General features: G+C 40.5%; 2 protein-coding genes across 2 annotated transcripts in view; one reads left to right on the forward strand and one right to left on the reverse strand.

Moving 5' to 3' along the window:
- The window catches only part of lrba (LPS responsive beige-like anchor protein), a 218394-nt gene that overhangs the window by 76635 nt on the left and 124264 nt on the right, over positions 1-17495 (reverse strand). Inside the window, exons 40-42 of the mRNA XM_044113800.1 lie at positions 16383-16507; positions 9483-9620; positions 7462-7598 (exon numbers count right to left, since the gene is read on the reverse strand). Coding sequence (XP_043969735.1) covers positions 7462-7598; positions 9483-9620; positions 16383-16507 — 400 coding nt within the window. The remainder of the gene's footprint in view (positions 1-7461; positions 7599-9482; positions 9621-16382; positions 16508-17495) is intronic.
- mab21l2 (mab-21-like 2) lies at positions 776-6402 on the forward strand. Its single transcript, XM_044115698.1, has one exon. It carries the CDS (start codon positions 5208-5210, stop codon positions 6285-6287), a length of 1080 nt encoding a protein of 359 aa, XP_043971633.1. The 5' UTR covers positions 776-5207; the 3' UTR covers positions 6288-6402.

Consider the following 17495-nt stretch of genomic DNA (forward strand, 5'->3'; position numbering starts at 1 on the left):
CGTCTGGCCAGGCACCAGGAGCGCCTTAGCTACAGTAACCCCGCATCCAATATTAATGGCTGCTGTCTAACATGGAGTGTGTGCTGCTTAACGCAGACTTTTACACACGCACACAAAATCAGGAGCACATCTGCTCTGTGACTTCATCCGTTCTGCTATCTGCAGAGCAGATGCAACGGCCTGCCTGGCAATTAGCAGCCTGCGTTGATTTTCTTTGAGGCCCGACGTGGAGCCGGCAGCTGGCTCTCTCTGGGTTCGGGGCACATCAACAAAACGTGTGAACAAGGACATCAGAAATGCGCTCTGGTAGTTCCCATGTCTGTGGGATGTTGGCATGCGCACGCATGCACCCTGTGTTTACACCCAAAGGACTGGCAGCAGAACGAAAGACGGGAATCTTCGAAAGTTGTCGACAAAACAACGTTCTGCAACCTGTGACTCCAGAGAAACGTGTCGCCTTTTAAAGCTGCAGTATTAAAAAAGTATGTTGGTTTTTTTTTTTTTTTTTTACATATTTTTTAAAACTGTTACCATGTTGCAACAATGTGAGAAGGATAATCTGAGAAAAGATTGATCCGTCTCTGCTACAGTCTCCATTTCAAGAAATTATGACCAAAAACAACCAATAAGAGCCAGGAGGAGGGTCTTAACGCTGTCAATCATCTTTGTGTACTTGCTGCTAAATGTCCTAATCAGAGAAACGACTCATTGTTACAGAAAAAAAACACGTTCATTCGCTGAAAGCACTAAGACCCGCCTCCTGGCTCTGATTGGTTGTTTCTATTTTGGACTGAGAAAAAGCAGAGGAGCTTAGTTTTTTTTTTTTTTTTTTCCACACATTATCTGTCACATATCATAACATCATGACACGGTGACAGTCATGATGTTATTAGTAAAAAAATTAGTAAAATTAGTAAAAAAAAACAACAACATTTTGTTTATAAAAGTTACATAATGCAGCTTTAATAACAACACTATGGTGAGTATCACATGGAAATAAATAATGTAAACAGAGTTAGAAAATGGATAGTTTAGAAGTTCCTCCATGTTTTGAAGCTTTATCTAAAATAACAAAAGGAACAGAATATTTACAGAACTTTATTTCTTCTTACTTGCCCTCTGTTAGCTTTGTTCCACTCATGGAAGTTAATTTGCAAAAAAAAATAAGCAATTTCCAAATATGTTCGACACCAAATAAGTGAACTTAGACAAAATGAACTCAGCGAGGATTAGAACTAAAACGTCTCTTCAAATGTAAAGGCAGAGTGCTCCTGGTCTAGGAGGACAAGATCATCTTTTCTCTTTCATTTCAGCCAAACTTTAATTGGCACCGTGTATGAAAACGGCTAAAGCCATAAAAAAACCCTGAAAAGAAAAATAGAGAAAAGACTAAAAGAAAAGGGGAGGAAAAAGTGAAAAAGTGAAGCGGTGGGGTTGCTCATGAGCTGGCACAGATCTGCAGAGCCATGGACACTTTTGTGCTCTTCTTAGCGGAGTCACACAGGCTGAGATCAAAGGGCTCCTCGACAGCCTCTTGATCTTTTATCCAGTCCTTATAAATCAAGGAGAGACTTTTCCGCGAGCGCAGATAAGTCCTAATGTTTTCAAGAGATATGAGTGCGTGAAGGCCAGTCAGGTTAGCCGTGCAAGAAACACACAGGTAGCAGATAATAAGTGGAAGGAAGGGAGAGTGAAACAGCTAAAACTTTCAACCTTGAGACAAACCTGCTCTGACTTCATTTATTCTTACACAGGGCCCTGCAGAGGACGGTAAGGGGAGCCGAGACGGTGGCTGATGAGGGCCAGCTCAAAGTAAAAATGATAGAAAATAAATGTAAAAACTGATGACAATGTTATAGATTTGTATTTTTGTCCTTGTAATCACTGCATTTTGACATTAATCTGCCAAATGAACAATATTTGAAATTGTTGCTAACTATTTACTTTACAAAGTGAATTTAATAAAAGTTCTCGATCTTTTTTGCCTCACGTTTTATTCCATACAATCCAACATATGCAGCATTTAGCACTGTAATTAAAAGCAAAGCAGATCCTTAGGACCCTATTCAGAATATACTTATCTTCTAAGAGTCAAAAATTTCACCAAGCTACAGTGACTATATCCTTCCGAACATTTGGATCCAAGTGGTGTCGATTAACCTCTGAGGGGCAGCAGGGCAGGAAAGAAACATTCACCCTGAAATCCAACAGCCCAGCATTTCTTCTGACTTATTTCATCTTATAAAAGATGAAATAAGTCAACAGTTCAACAACTGTCTGCCCTCGTAAGTACAGAGCAGAAGAGTCAAACATTATTTTCTAAATAACTCTGGTTAAGTTGGTAAGTCTTTCAACTGTACCTGGGCAACATAGAAAAACCAAATGTCCAGCTCACACATTAATAGCTCTTTTTCATGTTGGGGATCAGTTATTAATACAACAAAAAGCTCAGAAATAAGCAAGCAGTTTCCTTCATCGTTGTCTGATTTACTCCTTTGTGAAACACAGTCTGTCAGCTCAAGCAAAACCAGAGGAGAAGAACATTTTCAAAAGGTTTAACAGGCCTTATTTACATTAAAGAATAATGAGCTCATAAATGAAACCTGATGTCATCACTGGAGGAAAAACACCAGACTGTTTCACTCATCTGGGCATCAAAACTCGGATAACTGCACATTACCAACTTATTTACCAGTTTTTGAACCGTAGAAAGTCTTAACTCTGCGGCAGCCATGAAGCCAAAGATCATTCATCTCTATTATTTATTAAATATGTTGCTCAGTTTGGATTAGCATGATGACCGTGTTTAAAATATGTATTCAAAAATGCGAGTTTTTAGAGTAATGTGTAAATCCATTTGTGGCCTCATTTGAAACCATTCAGCAGTAAATAAAGATGATGAATTCCCAGTAATTCTAAAGAATTCAGACAAGTCTGAAGAAAAAGTTTAACGTTAGTATCCGGGACATTTTCTGCTGTCCAACAAGAGCAGCGGAAAAGTCCAGCAGCAGGTCTGATCACTGGGAGGCAGAGAAACAGGAAACAGAACTTCACACCGCAAAAACGTTGAGTCTTACAGAGGACTTTCATTTCTATCGAGCACATATCTTAGGATACTTGAAATGAGGCAGAATTTACTCATAAGTAACTTTTCAGCAAGAAATAGGAGCTTGTTTTGACTCAATAATTCAGTAATATTAATGAAAAAGCATTTGTTTCACCTATTGGGGGAAAGTCTTGTTATAAGTTAAATAAACTCCCAGTGGAAGTGACATTTTCCCATCAATATTAAGAAAGTATTAACTTAAAACAAGCTCCTTTATTTCTTGCTGAAAAGTTGTTTGTAAGTTAGTTTTGTCTTATTTCAAGTGAACTAATACATTCGCACTAGAAAGTAGGCCAGAAGTCCTTTGTTAAGGTTGTGTTTTTGCAGTGCTGTTCCCAATCCTGGAGGAACACAACAATCTTTTCACATATTTGAAAAGTCATTCGCATTTTAATTGCAAAGGTACGCATAAATTCAACTTGAATACAACATAACTTTTAACCAAAACATTTTTTCCAATTTCTGGATTGCGTGTCAAAGAAAAAAAAAAAAAAGCTCAAAAATGCAAAAAAAAAAAACAACAAAAACAACAACAACAAAAAAAAAAACATTAAAAGTTTCTGTCCCTACAGGAGAATATTTATCTCCATTCAGACGTGTGTAAATGTGGCTCACACCACCGCTGTGTGCGGGTGACTGGGGTTTTTTCTAAATAACTCTGAGATTTTTATTTATTTTTTCCCTTCAGCAACAACAAGTAGCTGTCATCAGGGACTTCAATTAGATCCTCCAGAACACCCCTGCTTAAATTATTCAGCATGGACAAGGTTAATGGAGATAAACCCACGGGCAAATTACCCGTGTGTGTGAGAGGAAGAGGCAGAGGAGGTTTGGGGAGAATCTGCGGTCCAAATATGCATCAGGCTTCTGACTAAATGTTAAGTAAAATGCTTGAAACGAGTCCGTTTAGTTAAATCGGGTTTAACACACCAATCTGCGCTTTCGGTTCCGGATAAAAGTGAGAGGAAACCGAACTGCTGGGGTTCGGAGGCCGAGCTGCAGGTGGTTCAGAGCCCCGACAGAAACGCGTTCAATAAAACAAAACCTCTGAGCTATTTAATATTTACAATTCAGACTAAAAACGATTTTAATTCACACGAACGTGAAAAGAAATGCCCAAATGTGGGAAAAATATCAAAGACTTAGGCATTTTAATTTAGGAAATAATTTAAAAACGAATTTTATTTTTATTTTTTTAAGTAACGCGGTTATCTGAGGTTTTAAGCTAAACTTGCGCCACGAAGGCTGTGGGCAGAAATTAATGATGGCGGTGATGAAAGGAAAAAAGAAATAAAGTAAAAGAGAATGAAATAAAAATGTATATTTCAGAAAAAAGAAGAAGAGAAGAGAAGAAGAGACGCAAAAGAGGTTCTAAAATGTCCGCTGTTTAAACGGACCGGCCCGAATCGTCCGCATCAGACAAAGATCAACTTGAAGGAAGAAGAGCGCTGCGCTGAAAATCGGACGGTTCTGCATCCCGGCGTGGAGCTGCGAGCAGCGGGCAGCCCGGTGAGCCCCGCCGCCGCTGCTGCTACCGCAGCAGCTCCGGCAGGACCATCATCCTCTCGGCTGGCGCTGATTGGCTGCTTCCAATGACAGCTCCGCACATGATTGCGGGAGGAGAAGCCCCACCCCCTTTAACTCTTCTTAAGGAGCCATTCATAAACTACTCAAACCTAGCGCCGAGCTGAGACTGGACGAAAAGTGAGCGAGGGCAGAGAAAGGCACGAAGAAGAGATGAAAGCTCCAGCAGCGCGGCGTCTTTAAGCCCGTCCAGCTACCTGGTTCTGACCCCGAACCTGAATATGACTCCCTGGAAGTGCTCATGAGCGGGACTGATAATCTAGCAGGCTGCTCAGATTCATTTCTATCCGCTTCCTCCTTCTCACACTGACGTCCATCCGCTGCTAAAAGCAAGAAGAAAAAAAAAGCAAGAAAAAAAACAACTTTGATCCAACATTTTTTTCCTTTTTCTTTCTTTCTTTTTTTTTTTTTTTTTTCCCGCTGCTCTGGAAGCTTTTGCCTCTGGCTTTACCGGTAAGCGTTGGATCCGTCAACTTACTGCGACTCTCCGGTGTACAGCCCGGACCTCTGCCCCAACATGATCGCGACGCAGGCGAAGCTGGTGTACCAGCTCAACAAATACTACAACGAGAGATGCCAAGCGCGCAAGGCGGCCATTGCGAAGACCATAAGGGAGGTTTGCAAAGTGGTGTCGGATGTCCTGAAGGAGGTGGAGGTGCAGGAGCCCCGCTTCATCAGCTCCCTCAGCGAGATCGACGCGCGCTACGAGGGGATGGAGGTCATCTCCCCGAACGAGTTCGAGGTGGTGCTCTACCTCAACCAGATGGGGGTCTTCAACTTCGTGGACGACGGTTCGCTGCCCGGCTGCGCGGTGCTGAAGCTGAGCGACGGCCGCAAGAGGAGCATGTCGCTGTGGGTCGAGTTCATCACCGCCTCGGGCTACCTCTCGGCCCGAAAGATCCGCTCCCGGTTCCAGACTCTGGTGGCGCAGGCCGTGGACAAGTGCAGCTACCGCGACGTGGTGAAGATGGTGGCGGACACCAGCGAGGTCAAGCTGAGGATCAGGGAGCGCTACGTGGTACAGATCACCCCCGCCTTCAAGTGCACGGGCATCTGGCCCAGAAGCGCGGCGCAGTGGCCCATGCCGCACATCCCCTGGCCCGGACCGAACCGGGTGGCCGAGGTCAAGGCGGAGGGCTTCAACCTCCTGTCCAAAGAGTGCTACTCGCTGACGGGGAAGCAGAGCTCGGCGGAGAGCGACGCCTGGGTGCTGCAGTTCAGCGAGGCCGAGAACAGGCTGCTCATGGGCGGCTGCAGGAAGAAGTGTCTGTCGGTCCTGAAGACTCTGAGGGACCGGCACCTGGAGCTGCCGGGCCAGCCGCTCAACAACTACCACATGAAGACCCTGCTGCTGTACGAGTGCGAGAAACACCCGCGGGAGACGGACTGGGACGAGTCGTGCCTGGGAGACCGGCTGAACGGCATCCTGCTGCAGCTCATCTCCTGCCTGCAGTGCCGCAGATGCCCCCACTACTTCTTGCCAAACTTGGACTTGTTTCAGGGAAAGCCTCACTCGGCCCTGGAGGCTGCGGCGAAGCAGACGTGGAGACTAGCGAGGGAAATCCTCACCAACGCCAAAAGTTTGGACAAATTATAGAACAAGAGCCGAGAGACTTTTTTGTTTGGTTGGTTGTTTTTTTTTTGGGATCAAATCTATAAGACTTCTGCAACCGAGTCTCCAAGAAATGTGAAAAAAAAAAATAAAATAAAAATCCGCAGCAAAGCAAAACCTTTGAATAAATGGGAGCAAATTGGGCCGCTGCCGCAGAAACAAGTGAAGGTACAAATTTCTGATAAATGTTTCTACATTTCCTTCTGTCTTCTTGAAATGTTTTCACAAAGTGAAGAACCTTTTATTTAAATATATGCACAAAATCGCTAAGTGGAAGATTGTAGTGTGCCAAGTTTTTATTTTTTTTTTTCCATTATGTGACTTCAGAAGAAATGTTAATAAAATGTTGCAAATTAAATTACAACTTGGCCTTATGATTCGACGAGTAGATCTAGCTTGACTTCCATGATATCTTTCAAAAAAAAAAAAGAAAAAAAAAGGAAAACATAAAAAAAAATTGAAAAAGTATCTAAATGAGGCAACAGCATTAGTTATGCTTAATGGGGTTTATCTCAATTTTTATTTTCCTGTTGACATCTCCGCTTTCAGCTTAAACAGACAAAAACACGAACAAATGTTTACATCTGATGAATGAGTGAATTATTAATTATACAGTTTTGATCACTGCAGTCGCCATATTTATTTCTGTGCTGTTCGGGAGATTTAACTAAGAGCTGGTTCCTGTCCAATAAACACACACCGTTCAATTGAAACGATTTCACGCAGCTCTGTGGTTTCAAAACCACCTGTAGCTCCCGGCATTTTTATTTCTCTCCTCGTAGGTTATTTTCTATATACATATATGAAAAAAAAAATAAAAACAGATTTTCTACTTATCTAGGAGCTCCCTGAATTTTGTCGCTGGTTTTTCGGTATTGCGGGAGAAAAAAAAAAAGATGACAAAATTATTAAGAAAGCATAACAGTTTTAGAACATTTTTAATATTTTTTTTATTTTTTTGCAGAAATGCCTCTCTATATATTTTCGGATTTTTTTATTTATTTATATTTATTTATATTAAATGCGCAACAAATTTTAATTTCTAAACGGATTTGAAAGAAAAAGAAACACATGCTCGCTCTCAAGCATTTCCCAGGAAGTCAGAACATTCAGTCCGCTCTAACAGCGGGTCGGCGCAGACATGAGAGAACCTCCTTACCTTTGGATCGATGGCCTTGAAGCTCGGATCGTCCTCATCCACCTCGAAGAAGAGCTCGGAGGCGGTGACCGACAGGGTGCCTTTCACCACCGCAGCCGGAGCGACGAGCTGGGCGCTGGTGCTCAAGTTTACCGGGCCTGCCGGACACGGACACACACACACACACCCAGCTCAGAACCTCCACTCACACCGCTGCGTTAAGTTGAAGTTCATACATACTTAATAATAGTGCTTCTGCGAACTCTCTTTCAAACAATAATACGACGTTAAAGGACTAAGGGAGAAGTAGATATGAAAAAAATAAAATAAATCACAAATCAGAGCAAAACATAAACTACGTTAAAACTGAAGACATTTTCAGTATCGACTCTCCGTCAGTGGAGCATCGACTGCGGGCTTTGGGGAGAAGCCGCTTCATCTCTCATCCATCTTAATTTATGCCAGTATGACACAAAGATCCGCGGGCTCAGGGGATCAGCGAGCGGAGGCTCTTCTTGCCCGGCCCGGCCTGCACATGTGCGGGCATTGTGTTGCAGATGTGCGCCGGGGAGCCGCGGAGCTTGATTTCCCAGCAGAGCGCGGGGCGGCGGGCTGACACATGAATGGATCCACGCTCAACTCCCCCCGCTGAACCCCGGGGAGCGCTGACACGTTATCCGTGGGTTGGAATAACATTTTCTTTCTTTTTTTAGCCCGTTCACTCAAAACAAAACAAAACAAAAAAGACTCAATTCCACCTGGGGCAGAGAAAACTGCTGCTGCTTCAGGTGATGAGAAGAGCCGCTGCAGCTCCCAACTTCCGCCCCTCCGCAGATCACGTCATTAGACAGGGATCAACGTCTAATCCCGTTGTTGCTTTATTTCAAATTACCCTGCGTTTACTCTGCTGCCAGCTTCACCAGATTATAAATCTAATCCGGTTAGAGAAGCGGTGTAATATTTAATCAAACCAAGATTATTGAAATATTAGGGGCATATTTAGTCAGAAAGGGGAAGGAATAAAATCCTGCTGTATGAAGGTTTATTAGCTTAATCATCTTGAAGAATAAAATCCCATGTTCTTGTAAAAATCATTTAAAAAATAATAGTACTAGTAATAATAATAATAATAATAATAATAATAATAATAATAATAATGAAGATTCTGATCCAGTTTAAAAGGACATTGCTAAAATATATTTGATAAAAATAAAATCTTTGGAGCTGAGAGGGTAAATCATAAAGGATGCATAATAGTAATAAAAAATACTGGATTGGAATATATATATATATATATATATATATATATATATATATATATATATATATATATATATATATATATATATATATATATATATATATATATATATATATATATATATATATCAGAACAATACTGAATATTGTTCTAGAAATTAACTGCACCTTCATGTCACAACACGATGGAAATTTTAAGCTGTGATTAAAAGCATAGCGACAAAATGTCCTTTATATTAAACAACAAAACAAGTCTATACACTGCAAAAACAAAATATTTTTTTGTCTATTTTCTGGTTCAAATATCTTTGTAGTCTTGAAAACGAGCAAAAGTTACAAGTAACTTTTCAGCAGGATACAGAAGCTTGTTTTCAGTAAATAATTCCTTAATATTGATGACAAAATATTTTTCTACAGGCAGATTATTTCACTTACAACATGGGAAAAATGTCTTGGTAAAAGTGAAACTAGACACTTTTAGCAAGTGTCTAGTTTCTTAAAAGTAGACACTTGTTTCATCTATATTAAGGAATTATTGACTTAAAACAAGCTGCTATATTTAGCTGAAAAGTTACTGGCAAGTTAGTTTTGTCTCATTTCAAGTGTTAAAAGATATTTGAAGTAGAAACTAGACCAACAATTTTATGATTTTATGTTTTTGCAGTGTATTCAAATGAAGCAACAGGAAAACAGCAACACAAAATACAGTGTGTGTCTGTGTGTGTGTGCGCGTGATGTTACTGACTGTAAGGCAGGAGAAAGAAGATGATCTCCTTCCGTACCTGTTAGGTTCTCCAGGTCTTTGTCCTCCAGGGAGGACAGGGTGTCGTCGTCCCCGTCCAGGGACGTCTCGCTCTCCGTGTTCTGATTGGCCAGAGCCTGGCCCCTGATGGACTGCTTCAGGATGTCGTCCTCGGACGCTGAATGGGGAGGACAGAGGGTTTCTCTTCTTATTCAGCTCATGCTTTGGCGTTTTCGTGGAGAACACTGCAGCTCTGCTCGGCCGCATTGCTCACAGACACACATGGAGGGCTTTTAGCTTATTGTTATTAATCAGAGGGACAAACACGCTGCGCTCTATTGCACAACGCAGCTTGACGGAACGCAGACATTCATCAGAGGCTCCAGTCTTGCACAAGTAAAACTGAGCAAAAGGTCTTTTTGTTTTTTTCTAAAGTTTTTTTTATGGAAAGCTTTATTCCTCATGGTGGAAGTAAAACACATCAACAAAATGGACGTCTAATCGCTGAATCTCGAGTGTTTGCAACTTTTTAGACCTAAAAAAAAAAAATAAATGCGGGGAAATGTGTTCATTTCATTTTATAACCCCGACAGCTTTTCTACATCAGCAGATCAGTTTTCACACCTTAGCGTCATGACGACGAGGGACAGCGGTGCCTGCTGCTGGTTCAGACCAACGTCAAGATGACATGTAAATGCGACATCCAAACACACACACACACACACACACACACACACACACACTCACACTCACACCAGTTATTTATCCAAACCCTATTTAAACAAGATGAACAGATTAGGACTTGAGCTGCTGATCAACAGTCTGCAAACAGTGGAAAAGAGTGGCATGGCGGACGGGACGGCGCGAGGCGATTGGCCGGAGAGCCTGCACTGTTTGTAAACACACAGCCTGTAAGGCAGCTGCTAATCCCCGGGTTCTGGTTGAGGAAGCGCCTCGGCGGAGTGAGTCGTCAGAAAATCCCGGGGATTTCTCGTCATCACCTGAGACGGAGAGGAGCAGCCAGACTCTAGGAGCCGCCGCAGGAAGCGGGGCCTTGTCATGGAAAATATGCAGCTCACTGATATTTAGAATGGCCTTCCTGTAATTAAGCCTCCCTGGAGGATTCTTTAGTTAGCAGGAGTGAAATTACTACCAGCTCTCCTAATATGTACCACATGCCTTTTGTGTTTGTGCCACGCCAAGTGGAGAGAAGAGATGTTAGAAGAGCTGGAAAAGAAAAGAAAAAAACCCCCCAAAAAACAGGCAGCCAGACGGAACTTGAATGCACCGTTCATTAACTCTCATTTTAATATTAAAATGGGAGTCGTCACGTAAAAATAAAGCTCTGATGGGATTCAAAACAGACACTGATAGCCTTCCATAGAAATGTTGGGAGGGAATATTAAACAGCGCGTCACAAACCATGAAGAAATAAGTTGTTTGTTTTAACTACATAGTTCAAGAAATACAAACGTAACATCCTGTCTAGATTCTCACAATGAAGCGTTTTGTTTCTTTTTTGTCTCATTTGGACAGTTTATTTTAAAAAATGACACTTTACTCAAATCTTATTCAAATTTATACATTTGACATTTTATTTACCTATTTTTATTGACGCTCACTTTATATCTTTTACTATTTTAAACTTTTAACTCTTTTAGGAATTCATACTCTATTTTAATCTTGTTTTTATTTTTTTTTAATTTACACTACTTTGAACTGAATTTTTTTTCCTAATTTAGCCATTATTTTAGAACACAAATATACAGTCTTTTTTATTTCACTCTAAATTTGTTTTAAATTTTTTCTGAGTTTGTGAAATTCATTTTCAAATTAACATTTTCTCTATTCTATTAACAGTTTTGTTTAATATGATATATATATATATATATATATATATATATATATATATATATATATATATATATATATATATATATATATATATATATATACAGAGAAATAGGTGTAGTTATACACATTTTATAGTTTTGTATCTTAATCTTTGGAGCGTCTATCAAACACTCAGCAGCCTGACTTACAGTATTAAATTCAGGAAGAAAAACACAAAAATTATGAAAAAGTAAAATCCTGACTGGCAGACTGCAAATATTTCTACTTTAAAACAAAAACAAATATAATCAAGTAACTTCAGCAGAACCAAGCTTTCCGCCCAGAACTACCTGCTCAGTCCACTCAAGCATGCACGGTCGCGGCAATTAAATTGTCAGAATTAACTAATTTGTTTTTAACGGGAGCGCGGCCAGCAGTGTGGTCATGAGGCGAGTATTGATTAGCAGAACAGAGACATTAGTCTTCAGGTATTTACTCTGCCACCTCTGCTACACGGGCCCCATACCAGACCGAATCAATCCCCGGGAAAAAAAAAAATAAAAATGCTTCTCTCCAGCCATAAATACAGAGCAGCCTACTCTAGTCCACCAGCAGCCACACGCTTCCCTCTGGAAGTCGACTTGGCTCAGAATGAATGACAACTGTTTCTTCACTCTTTAACACAGGCAGCAGAACGTTTGCAGTATTTGTTTTCTTTCTTTTTTTTTTTACATAGAGTTCAGATTGTGTTTAAAATAAAAACGCGAACAGCCTTCTAATTTTAGCACAAAATTTGACGAGTAGCCAGCTGACTGAGGGGGTCTCCAGCATCTCTTGGATACTTTGTCAGAGAGTGAGCCTGTTCCCCCCCCCCCCCCACACACACACACACACCCCTCTGCAGCTGATGAATATAATTACAGCCAGATACGACCTCTGTGCTCCGTGTGAAAACCCAGTCCCGCGTTCTCCTCTGGAGCAGAACTTCCGTAACAAATGTCGGGTCGGCTAAAAACAAGACGAAAGGTTACATCAGAAAATGGATGCCGTCAGAGCTTCGGTGTCACCGAGTTATTCTAATGATATATTCCCACAGTTTAGTCACACAGTATTCCCTTACAAGGTTGGGCCACTCAGCAACTGGCTGCTGGCTATTTTTACACAATATGAGTCAGGGATAGGAGATTTTTCTTGCATTAATTTGTCTTGTGCCACAGATAGATGAATTCACGACATCGGCTTAAGTTATTCAGAAGGAACTCAAACCAGCAGCGTGGATGGGAGCCTACAGGGGGACCCGCAACTCATTTTCCTCTAAAAAAAAAAAAAAAAAAAAAGCATTAATGGGAGAATGAGTGGGATGTCTGAGCTCTGTTACGGGTTGGCTGGCGGGAAACATGAAGAAACTGTATGGGAAGTTGAATTCAGCAGCAGGGGAAGAGTGACCTGCAGCTGGACTGGAGCCGTTACTGCAGGACCAGGAGCCTCCCAGGACCCTGAGGGTCCCCAAAACTTATTGCCTCTAAATCATTTTCTTACCGGCTGCTGTCACACCTGCCGTTCATCTCTGGAGAAGACGACGCGTACGGAGGGACGCGCAGGGGAGATTAAAACATTGTGTTCAGTGCAGGATAATTCAGGGTAGGATAAGCCCACCCTGACTGTAACCAAAAAATTGAGCAAACTGAAGGTACAAAAATAAGTTTGCATAATGGAAACATTCAAATTAAAATAAAGAAAATCTAATTTTAATATGTTTTTGTGGCAGGAGGAGGTGGCTTTTCAACCGTATGGAAATATTTTGCAAAACTGGAGTGGAAATACTTTCTTTCACATCAAAGGAGTCACGTGATCACTACTGGCAGAAATGATGAAGATGACAGGAAGTGGTAGGAGGACGACTGATTGTTTTTTTTTTTTTTTTCATTCAATGTACAGCCAGCTCCACCAGAGCTCTCACAGAATCACACAGTTCACAAAAAGTTGTCTGATTCCAACGTGTTGAATCCAGAACTCTTGTGTAAAATGGCCGACTGCAGTTTCCCCAGACATAGAGGCTTGTCGCTCCAAGAGCCCGATTAAGATGCTAACATCTCCTCTGATTGGCTGATATGATGAACGCTAACTCTATGGTTGAATTATGAATATAGCTCAGTGAACTCTTTACACCCGTTGCTCCCATCAGATTTATCGACTTGATTTTAGAAAATATCATTTGTATTTTTAAATACTAATTTCTTTTCGAAAGTACCTCAGTACTTTTGTCCAAGGAACCTTCACTTGTAGTTGAGTAAGATTTGACAATAGTGTCTATACTTTTGAGTACTTTGTCCACCACTGGGACTGGAGCAGTTTCACTCATTTAAAAGCATTTTTTGAGATATTTGAATATCTCTGTTTGCAGTTTTTTATTTTCAAATATTGTAAGTGGTCATTTTTTTAAAGCACAATTGAGCATGTTCATTATTGATGTGCGATCCTCATATTTTGGTATTTATCCGATAAATAAATATTTTGGTATTGGCTAAGATCTTGTGGTTCAGTATATGAAACGTCTGACCTTTAACTGGTTTGTCTTTTGAATTATTTTGTTAAATCATAGGGTTGCATTTATAAGTGTCTACAAAATACTTTAATAACATTAACATAACAGAAAAATAAAATGTATGCATGTTTCCTAAATACAAACATATAATTTGAGAACAAGCATAAAGAAAGTTTTTTAAGGTATAGTCAAAAATTAATAATACAAAAAATAATAAAGACATTTTAAGGAGGAATCTCAAACTGAAGTATCGATCTTATCACACTAATATTGATCTGATATCAATATGGTATCAATATTGTAAATATATTGGATCGTAGTGCGCTATTTCTAATAACTGAACAATATTTTATGTAGTCAGTATGTTTTTTTGTTTTAGTTCTTTTTTAATATTCTTGTGTTTATTCGCTTTGTTTACCTGACACTTTGCTGCTGATACACCTAAAGTTCCCCACTTTCCATTTCTATTTAAATCTCATTGTGAACAAAAGTAAATTTTGTTTTATAAGAATTGTAGCATGTATTCAAAACATGCTACAATACTGTTCTGCCAAAGTGCATTTAGCAGGAAGTTAAATTTAGCCTTTGTTTTAGAGGAGAAAATTAAAACAACGTTTGTGTATATGAGGCATGTTTGGAACTTCATATGTTTTGGCAAAACAAGACTTGAAAACTCCAGCAGTCCTTCACAATCATAAAAATAAAATAAAAAAAAATAAAAAATTCTGGGAATTTTAAAAGTTGAACACAAATTTTGAATAAAAAAACAACAACATTTGAGTTTATTCTTGACTACAACCAGTGTTTGGTTTGTGCAAGTACACTTGAGTGCATCTGTGCTACTCCTCAGTCACACAAACATAACACACTGCTTCCTGCGGGGCAGTGAGGCCACGCCCCCAACACACGCTGGATATTCCTCCATCACAGAAACAAATGATTTCTACAACCATGGACTATTGACAACACATCTCTGAGTCCAGAACACAACAGTGATGAAGATAAACACACACACACACACACGCACACAAATAAAACAGACGCTCTATGAGGACTTGTGTGTTTAGAACAATTTGTTCCCACTGGCTTTCTAGACAAATAGAGCCAGTATCATCAGTGTATGCAAAGGGGAAGAGAAGTTTCAGAAACTGTAGCTGGGTCGGTTTGGAAACGTTCCAAACCGAGAACTTCACATGAACGTTGTGGGAACTGATGTGGATTTTCTTGGGAATTAACTGGAAATTGGGGCTCTTTAAGTAAACAAAAGGAAAAAAAAAAGATATCTAAATATAAATAAAACATGTGATATTTTTTAATAATACATTTTATGCATTTACCTAATAATGCCAATAAATCTTGCTATACTCTATACACACACCCACACAGCGTGCGTGTGTGTGTGTTTTTTTTACACTGCAAAAACAAAATCTTACCAAACAATGGTGGTCTAGTTTCAAGTACAGATATCTTGAAATAAGACAAAACTAACTTCCAAAAAACTTTTCAGCATCAAATAAAAGCTTGTTTAAAGAGAATAATTACTTGGCATTGATTATAAAGCATCATAACATTTTTCCATGGTTTAAGTGAAATATTCTACCAATGGAACTAGACCAATTTAATCAATAATAAGGCATAACTCAGTCAAAACAAGTTCCTAACTCTTGCTGAAATGTTAGATAAAACTTAGTTTTGTCTTACGAGTACCTGAGATATTTGCACTAGAAACTAGAGCAAAAATACTTGGTAAGATTTTATGGTTTTGCAGTGCATCTTAACCCCAACAAAACTAAGGTAACTAGATTTGGTCCTACAAAAAACCTAAATTTAATCTGTAGTTTTTCCCGTCTTGGACAGTGGCTAAAAAAAAAATTTGCCTCCATGTTGCATCATAACCACAATGAAAAGGAAAACACAAAGTCAAGGCTGAGTGCTGTGTTCGGTTGTCGGGGGCGACATTATGGTGGAATTGCTTCTTGATGGTGGATGTTTTTCCACCTCAGTAAATGCGGCCAAAAGCAAAGGTGAGATTTTCTCAGCTTTTCTGTGCGAGTTAATGCTACAGAAAATAAATAAATAAATAAAAGATCAAATTGTTTTAAGAGCTTTCACACCTCTTCCAAATGCTGCAGCTAAACACGGAGATTTGCTCCAGGCTAAGGTGACGAATCCGACAACGGAAAGGGGCGGGGCAGGTGGAGGGCGTCCCAATATAACCTTTATTTAGACGGGAAATAAACAGAGCAGGGAGAGAGATTTCTACTAACCATCGGTATCAGCTGTCGCTATGCAGCCGCAGCAAGTGGGTAAACAAACTCCTTCCATTCTAACACTCGATGATTCATAATCCAGTGAATTAGGCGAACTCGAGAGTAGGCTTAATTTATGTGAAATTCACATGTGGGTGTTTTACTGTGTGTTGTGGAACAATAAATCTTTTATTGCAACAAGAGGGACTAATCTTTATTAGCTGGTACCTCGTTGCGATGCGGTGGAAGGGGGGGGAGGGTGTGGGGGGACAAGAGCGCACAGTAAATTCAGAAGTAGAGAAGCTGGACTGACCGTGTTCGCCAGCCGCTTTGAGCGCCGCTTCCGAGTGACTGGATCCAAACGGGTTCCTGATGAAGCGCCTTCGTCTCCTTAAATCGTCCTCCCAGTAGTCCAGGCGCCAGAACTCCCTCGGCCGGCTGCAGCGAGACAGAGGTTGCACATGTGTTAGCAATTACCAGCCAGCATGGTATAGCGGACTCGGCATTAGCACTTGGTCGGAACAGGCATGCATAAAGCCTGCATTGTGTTTGGACTTTTTTTTTTCTCCCCCATTTTTTTTTTTCTCCTCACAACCCTCAGGATCCTATCTTCAAAAACATTCACCCTGTGCATGCTGGGATGGCGAGCCATTGCAGCCCTTGGCTTTTGGCAATGACTCCATCTCCATCTCTGAGGTAAAGGAGTCCCTCCCCTCCCCATCTTCCACCCTCCGGCTGTTTCCGAGGAGACGGACTGAGTGAGTGGGCACCATCACAGTTGAGTGAACACACGACACCGTGGTCATTTCCCACAAGCGTTTGTGGCACGCGCTTCCATTCTGGGCTCATTTGGAGCCCAGCAGGACACCTCTTGTCAGGATTCATGGCCGGCAGGAGAAGGAGAAGGCCATTACTGACATGGAGGAAGAGAGGGAGGTGGGTGTGGAGGGGGGGTCGGCTTGCACTACAAATATTAATCAATGTCTGTGGCCACAATTTTTACTTGCAGCTTAGATATCCATTTTTAACCAGTTAGTCAGCAGGAAAAGGCTCTCAGGAAGGGGAAAGACTTGGGATTGCACAAGCTTTCTTATCACTTGTCTGTTCTGAAAGGTAAAAATGATATTCATTAGACTTTCAACAGCTGACAAAATACGATTAAACTTTGATGTAGAAATGTTTTAAATGTATTTTGTTCCCACAAACTTTCACCAAATGACACAGTCAAGGTTAGGAAGGATGAATATTCAAGTCTCCTAGCCTGTTTAGTTGTGTATCTGTTAAAGGGGAAGTATGACGTGTTTTGCAACCACATAGTTACTTGATTATGCCTTAAAGTGATACTACGTTGGCTTCAGTTGTTAATAAAATGCTACATATATCAAATATGACTTAAAAGAAATTTGACTTTGTAGCTTAAAGTGTT

Source organism: Gambusia affinis, linkage group LG04, assembly GCF_019740435.1.
Source record: "Gambusia affinis linkage group LG04, SWU_Gaff_1.0, whole genome shotgun sequence".
Lineage (NCBI taxonomy): Eukaryota > Metazoa > Chordata > Actinopteri > Cyprinodontiformes > Poeciliidae > Gambusia > Gambusia affinis.